The 12,967-nt window shown below is 33.3% G+C and overlaps 1 protein-coding gene across 1 annotated transcript; it reads right to left on the bottom strand.

Annotated features, from left to right (window-relative positions):
* Positions 1-2,360: 2,360 nt before the first annotated feature.
* LOC139494065 (proline-rich protein PRCC-like) lies at positions 2,361-6,681 on the bottom strand. The gene is made up of 3 exons (XM_071282234.1): positions 6,189-6,681; positions 4,380-4,442; positions 2,361-2,470 (listed from the first exon to the last, which is right to left on the bottom strand). Exons 1-3 carry the CDS (start codon positions 6,679-6,681, stop codon positions 2,361-2,363), a joined length of 666 nt encoding a protein of 221 aa, XP_071138335.1.
* Positions 6,682-12,967: the final 6,286 nt, after the last annotated feature.

The following is a 12,967-nucleotide window of genomic DNA, read 5'->3' on the forward strand; positions in this document are numbered from 1 at the left end:
AGACGATTTACCGTGTTAAGAGAGAGCCGCATCCCTTGCACGTTAACTATACTCTTGTAGATTTCGTATAAGAGCAGGTTAATGCCGCTACAAGGCAGCTCTCGCATCCCAAAGGGATTGATATAAGTTTAAAAACTTGTTTCCCAAACCACTACAAATAATAATTTTTATATTAGAATTAAGACGATTTAAATTTTGAAATTATCATTTTTCCCTACCAGAGTAAAAATATAACAACTTCACCTGCTTGGGATATTTCACAAATTATTCAGTTTCCAAAAGGTTGAAGATCCTACGTACTCCCAGGCCTTTTAAATGTCACTAGTGTCTGAGCAGAAAATTTGATGAACTTAGAAGATGTCAAAGAACTGTGTGCACTTTCTAAGAAAAGATCACTAGAAGTTACCAAAACCTTGATGATAAATATTCCGTTTCAACTTTGCAAATATGATGGTATTTCCGGGAACTGATGTTGTTTATCATCTTAATTACATGATAATATTTTATATATCTTTTTTTAATTATTAACCTTAACCTTTTAAGTCTATTTCTGATTTTTTATTTTTTATCTTGGTTCGGTACTTATACATACGCCAATGCGTTTTTATTCTGGTCTTGTGCTTATGTTCTTTAGATATAGGATATGGTATGAGTGCCAAGGAGACAATTCTCCATCCAAATAACAATTTATAAAAGTAAACCAGTATAGGTCAATGTAATGCCTTCAACACGGAGCCTTAGCTCACATCGAACAACAAGCTATAAAGGGCTACAAAATTACTAGCGTAAAACCAACAGTCTGATCCATGTAACAAAACGAGAAACGAGAAACACGTATAAATTACATTAACAAACGACAACTTCTGTACATACGATTACTGACTTTTAGGACAGTTGCAAACATTTGCAGCGGGATAACACGTTTTAATGCTACCAAACTTTCTCCCTTAGTCTATATGTCATATTGATTGTCTGTCTTGCTCTTTTGTTAGTTGTAATACTGATTAAGATTATAACACAATATGGACTGGTATGCTGGTGGACGTTTCGTCCCCGAGGGTATCGCCAGCCCAGTAGTCAACACTTCGGTGTTGACATGAATATCAATAATGTGGTCATTTTTTATAAATTTCCTGTTTACAAAAGTTTGAATTTTTCGAAAAACTAAGGATTTTCTTATCCCAGGCATAGATTACCTTAGCCGTATTTGGCACAACTTTTTGGAATTTTGAATCATCAATGCTCTTCCACTTTGTACTTGTTTGGCTTTATAAATGTTTTGATATGAGCGTCACTGATGAGTCTTATGTAGACGAAACGCGCGTCTGGCGTACTAAATTATAATCCTGGTACATTTGATAACTATATATTCCCCTCATTTTGACAATTTTAGCTATTATATCGCTGTGATTTGCTCAGACATTGGTGTGAATATAATATAAATGTACGTCACTGTCATAACACTGAGAGGTTTATCTAGATTAAGTCAACCATATCTTGTCGGTAAATGATATCAAATAAAGGCAACAGTAGTATACCGCTGTTCAAAATTCATAAATCGATAGAGAAAAAAAAATCCAGGTTACAAACTAAAACTTAGGGATACGTATCAAATATAAGAGAACTACGACACAACAGAGACACAACATCGAAATGTAGCACACACAGAAACGAACTATAATGTAACAATGGCCATTTTCCTGACTTGGTACAGGGCATGTTATGAAAACATGGTGGGTTGAACCGGGTTTTGTGGCATGCCAAACCTCCTGCTTTAATGGCAGTGTTAATTATAATATTACAATGACAACATTACACGACAGGGTTACAATAAATAAACAGATAAATGGGAGAAAATATCCGACAGAGAAGCAAACGAATAATAGCCATCAACAGGTAGCAGGTTAACTTTTATTTACTTTTTTATTCTTAGGAGGTATATATTAACTCATTATTCTGTATATGTATCTTTTTATTATAAAAGACTGCATGTTGGCTCTCAATTTGATTCGTTTGTTTCTTTCGGCGGCTGTCCCATTTATATATACCCTTATCTCCTTTGTTCAAAACCAATAGATTAACCCAGGTTTAGTGCACAATATTCTGCAAAAGGAAATACCTGTATCAAGTCAGGAATATGACAGCTGTTTTCCATTCGTTTTACGAAATTAGATATCCACGAATACTGATATTCATAAAAAGAGACGAATCCACAGTTTTTGGTATTCTACTTTTTGAAGAATTTTCAACATATTATTTGATTCGTGCATATAAACAAGGAAATATAACAGATTAATAATTATTTATATTCGCATTAAAACACACATTAGGTAGATTTACAATGTCGTTTTGCACACCAGTTATTCCGGCGGTAGGTTTTTTTCCTCAGTTGTAGTAGCCATAGTTGTAGTTACAGCTGCAGTAGTCGTAGCGGCAACGGCGGTAGCTGCAGCGGTCGCACCAGCAGTAGCTGAAATAGAAAAAAAAACAAATATGTGCTTCTTTGTTTCATATTTGGGTATTTCTACATAAAAAAATGCTTGTTCCAAATCAGGAATATGACAGTTGTTATCCATTCATTTTATGAATTTGAGAATTTGATTTTGCCATTGAATAAGTGACTTTCCGTTTTGAATTTTCATTGAAGTTCATTTTTTTTTAAAGCAAGACAATAATGAAATGACATAGTGTTTTATTCGGATGTAGTAGATTGTTTATACTATTTTGAAATTGACTTGATATCTGATAAGAATTGAATGCTTTTTGTAAATTCATTGGAGTGTAAAAGCGTTGACCGAAGTATATATTGTATTAAGCGCTTCATTCAAAACATGTTCGCACGGTTAACGCTTTTACAACACTAGAGAATTACAAAAAGAAGCATTCATTATTACATTTTTCGATAGGATCATGAAAACACGATTTTTTTTTTTCACTAATTTACCTATGCACTTCATTGTGATACTTCGTGTCACAGTGAAAAGTACATTTCATTGTGCAATGAATGTTAATTTAAGAAGGAATCGAGATTGATGTATATGTTAGCCAATCAAAATAACGCATCAAAATATGATGTACATGTTAGCCAATCAGAATAACGTATCATAATGTGATTTACATGTTAGCCAATCAAAATATCGTATCATAATGAGATGTACATATTAGCCAATCAAAATTGTTCTTTTTAAAATAGTGAAAAGTTTAAGTAGGCCTCCATTGGCGTACGTTAGATTGTGTTAGTAAAAGCAAGTTTACATGTTATTATTTCAGAAAATAATGACGATTGATACCTATTATATCAAAATAATTTAATTCTGGATGTAACGCGTCTTCTGATTGCCTGACGTCGATTTGTGTATCAGCTCATTGACATAATTGTGTCATGTTACAGTGACGTCATCGACTTTTTTCATGATTTACTCCAGCTTTAAATGGAATTAAGAATTAAATCATAAGAAATTACTGTAACATTTTTTCAGCCTATTCGAAATAACGTTAAAAATAAGGTTAAAAAAAATAACCCGCTACGTGTGTTATTCAGTGTGTACCCCATTTTTTATGCTATTTCTTCATAGGCAGAAAAAATATTACAGTAATTCCTTAATTGAGAATGTAAATCGCTTATGTGTCAAAGAGACAACAAACATTTAAAACATTTGACCCCGTTGCATTTGATTGTACCTGTCCTAAAAGAGGGACAAAATACACCAGAGGAACAGTCAAACTCATAAATCGAAAATAAACTGACAACGTCATGGCTAAAAATGAAAAAGACAAATAGACAAACAATAGTACACATGACACAACATAGAAAACTAAAAAATAAGCAACATGAACCCCCACCAAAAACTAGGGGTGATCTCAGGTGCTCCGGAAGAGTTAGCAGTTCCTGCACTACGTGTGGCATCTGTCGTGTCGCGTATGTGATAACATAATGCAGGATGTTCTGTAGTTGTCGTTTTTAGATGCTGCTCTCTTTTCTATATATATAAGACTGTTGGTTATCCCGTGTGAATAGTTCGGGCCTTTCATAGCTAGCTGTTCGTTGTGAGCCGAGACTTCGCGTTGAAGACTGTACATTGACCTATAATGGTTTACTGTTACAAATTGTGACCTGGATGGAGAGTTGTCCTATTGGCATTACTACCACCTCTTATTATATCCTGGCTAAACTGAATCCTGCATAAACTGAAAACCTGTATAAATTAAACATGTTCTTAAGCACTGTCATATCAAATTGTATGCATTGTGAACCTGATAAAACCGAACATCGGCCAAAACCGAACAAAATCTTAAGTTCCGAAGAGGTTCGGTTTAAACAGGTTTCACTGTAGTATTGAATGCCTCTCTGGTCTTTTGCTTCTCGTTTTTGTACATACCTGGTTGGACCATTATGATTGGTTGAACTGGAGCTGGAGCTGGTCCCGGGTTGAGTCTATTAACTACAATATAATCAATTAATTTTGAGAATAACTAGTCAAGATGTTTTTTATGATAGTGATTAAGATTGCAGCACAATGTGGACTAATATACCCCTATTTTTGACATTTTTATATGATATATCCGTTTGGTTTTTTTTTCACACATCGTTGTCGATATAATGGAATTTTATGCGATTGTCATGCAAGTAAGAGGTTTATCTACCAATAAAACCAGGTTTAATACACCATTTTCTTCATAGTAAAATGCCTGTACAAAGTCAGGAATACGACGGTTGTAATCTATTCGTTTGATGTTTTGGGGATTTTGATTCTGCCATTTGATTAGGGACTTTCCGTTTTGAATGGTCCTCGGAGTTTATTTTGTTTGTGGCTTTACATTTGATAACCTTCAACAGAGCGACGGAACTATAAACTTTACTAAGGAATTTATGTTTTGGGACTTTAAATATGGTAGCCTATTTATTTTTGTAATCGTGCAATAACATTTATACTACAGACATCTTAACTTGTTTTGGAAAAAAATAAGATATGGTAGACTATTGAACAAGGACAATGTTCAATTTTAGATAAATAACTTAATCATTTCTAAATGAATTATCAAAGATATGTCCCTATTTCGGTAAAACAAATTAAATGTTTGTGTATTTGTATTTTTAAAATTTTTTGTGATATCAGATCTTTTCCAATGATTGCTTGATTATTCAAACTGTGCAAAATCTACCTTTTCGTTATTTATTATTTTGTTTTTGTTCTGACAAATTTTCCTCAGGATGTTAGGAAAGCAACTTGGTTGATTTCGTTTCTCGAAGGAGTAGCAGAGTCATCCGAGGATTGCCGATTGCAACCGACTAATTGATCGAAACGAACAACGGCAGAAAAGTCAAAACTGAGAGACGATGATCTGTTACGGATGTTCGATCATCTAGTTGTGGAATTTTTGCCAGATATTCGGAATTCGAAATGCAAATGTATAAACATTGATAAGCAAGAACCTCTCCCTAGCCGTTCACCAAACAGATACATTCGGCAATCCTCGGTAGAATCCGCTACTCTCGTACGGAATCGGTCGAGTTGAGAAGAAACCAAAAAGATATTCATGGTCAAATCACAATGGGGGAATGCTATTAAGGTTTCAAACAAAAATTCATTTTTGAACGCAAGACGTTGTTTTGGAAGGACCGTCAACGGGGTGGATTCTGATTTTTCTAAAATTATTCTGACCGCTTATGTGATGACAAATCATATTCGGAATTTAGATTTTACCCATACTCTATAGGGTATAAAAAAACAAGAACAAATAACTGTTACATTCCCCTTCCTTTTTTTAATTTAAATACCTTAAACTTATTTTCGTGGGTACTTTATTTCGCGTTTAGCCCTTTCTAGTTCACTTCGCAGGGATTCAATTTCTCGATTATCTGATTAACTTGATGTAGTTAAATACTTTAAAATCCATATTCATATATGATCTATTTAGGTTCGCATTATTATTCTACTCGCAAAAGTCGCAAAATAAATCGCTAGCTAGTATTAGTTGGTTAAAAGTAGTTGCTCCCTTTGTAATTGTTTGTTACAGTAATACTTACATATAAATGGCAACAATAACAAGACCAACAACGACGAAAATCTTCCTCCCAAGTTGTCGCCAAGACATCCGCCAATCCAACTGTCTAGTTTAACCTCTCCCCACCCCTTTTGAAGTAAAATAGTTGCTCTCTTTGTAATTATTTGTACAGTATTACTTACATATGAATGGCAACAATAACAAGCCCAACAACGATGACAATCCAGCTCCCAAGCCGGCGCCAAGACCTCCGCCGCCGCCATTTCCGACTCCAACACCATTATCTATTATTCCATTGTCTTGGACACGTAATACTTCACTGTCATCCGTATCAAAATCCGTTTCAGCTGGAAAAAATCTGCCAAATTGTTGTCCTATTCCCGGTGGTTGTAGAAATCCCGGTGGAAATCCTGTTCCCGGTCCCGGTGGAAATCCTGTTCCCGGTCCTGGTGGAAATCCTGTTCCCAGTCCTGGTGGAAATTCTGTTCCCAGTCCTGGTGGAAATCCTATTCCCGGTCCTGGTGGAAATCCTGTTCCCAGTCCTGGTGGAAATCCTATTCCCGGTCCTGGTGGAAATCCTATTCCCGGTCCTGGTGGGGGAAATGTTAGACAGCTAACATGCGTAAATCCAATGAAAGTCTTGATGACAAGAATGGTCAGTTTGAAATACGCCATCTATTTATAACAATAACTACTTTTTATAAATGTTACGCTACCGCAATAATAAAAAGTAAGCGGATATGAATACTAAAAAAAATGTATTCAATAATGTACTTAATAGGTAAATCTAAAAAAAAAATATCAACAATTTGAAATTGTTTTTTTTAAGTCAGAAGACCTTCAGTTGAGAAACAGAATAAGCCAAAAATTATTCTATAAATTGGTCAAGAGACTCCGTTTTGAGATATTTACTAATACAAAATGTAGTGAAAAAATCCAACTAGGACTTTTACTTTTTTTTGTAACAAACTCATCATAGATACCAGGATAAAATTTTATATTTACACCAGACGCGCGTTTCGTCTACAAAAGACTCATCAGTGACGCTCTAATCCAAAAGAAGTAAATAGGCCAAATAAAGTAAGAAGTTGCAAAGCATTGATTACGTAAATTTCTAAACATTTTGCCAAAATACAACTGAGGTAATATATTCTTGAGGAAGGAAAGTCTTAGTATTAATTTAATAATACATTTTTTTTTTTGTAAACAGTTTATTTATAAATATGACAATATTCATATTAGTTATTGAAGTTTTTCTTTGAAAACGGGTGATAGTGGGCAATATTCTATACCTTGTATCATAGAACAAAAAACAAAGAAAACAATATCTGACCAAAAATTGTTGATGTAACACGTCTTCTGATTGGTTGGCAGTGCTGTCTATCAGGTCATAGAATTAATTTTGTCATGTTACCGTGACGTCATTAACATTGTTCCGTGATTTTCTCCGATTTTAAATGGAATTTAGAATTGAATTAAAAGGAATAACTGTAATATTTTTTCTGTATAGGAAGAAATAACATAAAAAAAATGTGGTGAACACTGAATAACAATAACCTACTACTCCTTAAGGAGGTAGACCTAGGTTAAGGGAGATAACTCTGAAAATCATCAGTACGTTTGTGTCAGCCATTTTCATAAATATGTTCTAAGCTTCTTGGATATATAAATTATTTCCAATCTGTTTCAGGTAAATGCTTAAAATTCATTGACGAAACTTGACTTTTACAAACGCATAACTGATTTAAAGAGTTATCTCCCTGAACCAAGGTCTACCCCCTTAAATAACCCTCACTTATGTATATCCTTAAATTGTGTGTATCTTGTCTCAGTATTTAATACCTTTGCTTTTAAACACGTTTTTTAGAAATGAAAGAATTTGTTCTTAGTTTCAATTACAAGTAAGATCGTCTAAATTTACAATTGTAAACCGTAAACCATCTTATTTTCGCGGATACTTTAGTTCGCGTTTTACTCTTTTTAGTCCACTTTGCGGCTATTTCTTTTCGCGATTTTCTTATATACTTGATGTTATTTAATAAGAAAAGATCAAAGTCTTCTTAATTCGTGAAGATTTATATTCGCGTTATTTTTCTACTCTCGCAGGTCGCGAAAATAAATCGCTCGCGAAAATAAATGAATAAGTTGGTTTACAGTATTGCAGAATAATATTTCCTTACCTTTGTTGTCGTCTGTTTTTCCGTCTATAAACATATCCGTTCCCGATCCTTATATATACTAGCTGATTATTTTTTTTATTATTATTCTTTAGGATACTTAATACATAATTTATTTTAATGTTCTGTTATATCCTTAAGGCCGTAGTTTCAACTACATTCAAGTTACCTATGATTCCACCATGTTGGCTTTAGTACAGATAGCAACGAAACATTTACACCTTATTCACCGTTTCAGAATCGAATGCATCCTGTGTAATATATTCAAAAGTGTATACCAAAACGTCCTGATTGGTTAAAAATGTCATAAACAATGGAAATTAAATCAATGACATAACGTTATTTTTATTTTGGGTACGAACAATGAAATTACCCATGATGCTTTAGATTCTGAAATGGTAAATTGACATGTCTATGGTACATAACTTATCAACCACTAGTGCCACCATCATTTGGAACACCATAATGTTTTCCTATTTGCTGCTGACACAGTATGCTTACGTTTTTTAGTATATTTGTTTTTTTTGGGGGGGAAGCCACTTACTGATGGTTTGTTATGGCTATCTATGTTTGACTGGTTTTTTGTTTGTATCAACCACATGTGCATAATAATATAATTTTTCTATATATATTTTAAGAACATACAAATTTTCTTTTTTATGTTTCTTAGTTTTTTATCTCATTGTTTGTGTTGTATCGTTAAATTGATGATACTGTTATATGTATGCCCATAATAGGAAATGAAATGTTCTCCTATTTATCTTTTATATGAATATTAATAATGTGGTCATTTTTATAAATTTTATGTTTACATAACTTTTTATCGAAAAACTAAGGATTGTCTTATCCCAGGCATAGATTACCTTAGCCGTATTTCGCATAACTTTTTGGAATTTTGGATCCTCATTGCTCTTCAACTTTGTACTTGTTTGGCTTTATGAATATTTTGATATGAGCGTCACTGATGACTCTTATGTAAACGAAACGCACGTCTGACGTACTAAATTATAATCCTGTTAACTATATGCTATGATGAAGAAGAACATTCTTGAAATATCCTACTAGATGATAGCATCGTTGTAAATATGACGGACTTTGATAAGACTGTCGTACAAGTGAGAGGTGTAGCGCTACAAAAATCAGATTCAATCAACCATTTTCTACATTTGAAAATGACCGTATCAAGTCAGAAATATGACAGTTGTTGTCCATTCGTTTGTTGGTTTTTGTCATTTGATTTTGCCATGTGATAAGGGACTTTCCGATTGAATTTTCCTCGGAGCTTAGTATTTTTGTGATTTTTTTTTATACTCTTGTTTACATAGTTTCAAAACACTTTCCAATGTAAGTACCACATATTATAATGGAAATTTATTGAAATGGAAAGCATATTTTAGATAGAAAATGTGAGGCACATATCATGGCTAAAATAGAAAAAGACCCAAAGATATACATCAGTTTACACACCACCGATATTAGAAAACTAAAGACTGAGCAACATGAATCCCACCAAAATTGGAAATCATTAAATGTTTTCCGGAAAGGCAATCAAATCCTGATAAAAAAATGATACAATAAGTTGGAAGAGCATAAGTCATGTTAGTTAAGTAACAAAACATGCTAAAATATATAAAAGAGCTTCTTTTTGTGATATTTGATTTTTTTTTTAAATAAGAAGGGAAAGATATGACTCCAACGTTTACCTTTTATTTGCATTGTTATCATTCGAGACTCAAATTGAAAGAAACAAATCTAGAATGTGTATACATTTAATAAAATGGTCCGTTATATTCTGTTGATTTCTCCTATGAACAGAAAAATGAGTGAGTGATAAGATCTGTGATTTCTCACAAATGAACAAACACGCATGCGTAGACTTAGTTTTAATAAAGCCATCAAACATGTGCAGGTGTTATGCTGTGCATGAATGGAGAAACGTTAATCTGTAATTTATCAAGCACTATGTGTATCAGTAATCTGTAAATAACGACCTTGATGTTGTTGTTGTTTGTCAGATATATATATCCACTAGCTTAATGTCTGGTGAGGGGCGCAAAGTGGGGTATCTGCACGAAAGAACGTGAAATTAAATTGCCTTTTTACGATGAACGAACAATTAAAAATGTCTTGCACGTTGATCTTTTTACCAAATTCACAAAGCACGGTGAATAACAAACCTTTTTCACGGCTGCACGTAAAATAAAAATGGCAAAACATGTTGCACGAAAATAACCCGTTACCACCCTCTCTGGTATATTACATAAATGACACACATTTTAAGAACCCACAGCTACAAGTAACAGTAAAGATTTTCAGACACTTTTTTACTGGAAGTTGTCGTGATGGTTTGTCAGACTTGTCTCTCAGCGTTTTGTCTGATGTAATTCTAAAATGACACATATTCTTAGCAATCGACAATCCTCGGTAGAATCCGCTACTCTCCGAATTGGCCGTGTTGAGACGAATGATATTCTTAGCTGAACATTAAGGTAGAGGTATAAACAAGTACGTTTTCAGACAATCTTCCTACTTTATTAATATGCAGATTACAAACCGAAGGTTGTCGTCGTGGTATTGAATGGTGTATTTCTTATATAACATGTCGTATTATGTACCTCATGTATCTTTTTCTACTGTGAATTCATATATTTTCATAGATATCAATTTTCGTGGTTTGAGGAAAACTTGCATATTCGTGGATATTTAATTTCGTGGTTGGCATACATTCCTTAAGAAAATTTGAAATTCGTTGAATATTTAAATTCGTGGTTTCGATGTACTAACGAAATCCACGAAAACTGGTATCCAACGAATATTAATGAATTCAAAGTATATGAAATAAGTAAACAATATTTTAACTTTTTTTCAAATTGCAAGTGTTGAACCATTGGACCGGTCAATAGTTTGGTTTAAACAAATTTATTTATAGTATTTGGGAAACAAGTTTTTGCAACTTATATTAATCTCTTTCCACTTTGCAGGTGCGAGTGCTGCCTTGTAGCGGCATTAGCCTGCCCTTTTTTAAATCTATAAGTGTGTCTTTTACGTGAAAGAGATACGCCTTTCCCTTAACACGGGTCAGACATATATCGGCCCCTTCCAACGAACTATCGTCGTTTCCTCACGACCATACTTGTAAATGGTGTCAAAGGAGAGTCGGAACGGGAATAGAACAAGGAACCTTTGTATTAGTAGTCTGATGCACTAACCACTAAACCACGGCTCTCTCTCTAAATAGTTTCCAACTATTGAACCTCGATGAAACTATTTGAACGCAAACGTCATTATCTTTCGCGGAATTTCAAATGCAGCTACGGGATTGGAGAATTTTGAAAACACCGCGGTGGTAATTACGACGTCACGTTTTACCTATATATCTAAGGTTGACGTCAGTGCAGGATGTAGCCTTAGCTTTTTAAAATAATTAAGATGTAAACTTTAAATAATATGGCTTGGTTTCTGCTTGTTATAATACGATAGTTTATTTATCATCGCCAGTTTATTATCTGTTGTGTTTTTCGATATAATAAAACACTAACTGACTTGATATTCGTGGAATAGTAAGTTTATTGTCCCATCGAATACAAGAATTGCGCTCGGCTAAGTCTTAGGGTAATAGTTGCACCCCAGGGACAATAAACTTACTATCACACGTATACCCAGTCAATAAGAATACGCTATTCAAATCATATTACTACTTTCACTTAAAAGATTGTTTTAAGAATTTTGATGCCATTTTGATAATAATGTATTAACAACACTACTCTTTTTGGGTATGTCCTTTTGATTTTTGTAAATCACTTTAAGAATTTGAATTTTATATGATATGGTAATTATCATGTTTATATATCTTGGCCAACTTTATCTTGTAGATAGAAATAGGGAGATGTGGTGTGAGTGCCAATGAAACATCTCTCCATCCAAATAAAAATTTTAAAAAGTAAACCATTATAGGTCAATGTACGGCCTTCAACACGGAGCATTGACTCACACCGAACAACAAGCTATAAAGGGCCCCAAAATTACTAGTGTAATACCATTCAAACGGGAAAAACCAACGGTTTAATTAGATTTGTATTTAATTATATATAATTAACTATTTATAGTTGTATACAACTATTCTTATAACTGTGCATATTAGAAATCGTTTTAACAAATTAGATACAGATAGAAGGATACGATTTTTTTCCATTTGACTTTGTAATGCATAATAATTCTGGAATTATCAAAGGTATATACGATGCGTACAAGTAATTTATACTTCTACAATATTCTTGAAGTTTCACTTTTACTGTTTTCTAGGAGATATTTTATGTACATAGTTCTAAAAGTTCTGGAACATCAAGAGAAGCTTGGACTCGTAAAGGATATTGTACCAAGCTAATATTTGAAATAAATATTTAATTACGTAAAAAAAACGTTCTATGACAATTTTATCATGACAATATACAGACTGCGATATGAGAGATACATTTAATGTACTAACCAACAAAAGGAACGATACATGGCAATGTATTTTCCAAATCTAATGAAATGGAATGCACTGTACCCAGGTAAATATTTGCCCCATTTTTCAGAGAGAGTGATTTTCTTATCAAAACCTATAATTTAAGTCAAAAACGCAATATAATTTTTCTTTGAAATTAATGTTATTTCAAAAATCATATTATTTACCAATAAATTCAAAAATCATATGTTTTACCAAAACATTCCAAAATCTTTATCAGCACCTAAAATTTCAAACTTAAACAAGATCTGCTTAAAATTTGGAATTACTTTGTGGC

The sequence above is a fragment of the Mytilus edulis genome, chromosome 11 (assembly GCF_963676685.1).
Source record: "Mytilus edulis chromosome 11, xbMytEdul2.2, whole genome shotgun sequence".
Lineage (NCBI taxonomy): Eukaryota > Metazoa > Mollusca > Bivalvia > Mytilida > Mytilidae > Mytilus > Mytilus edulis.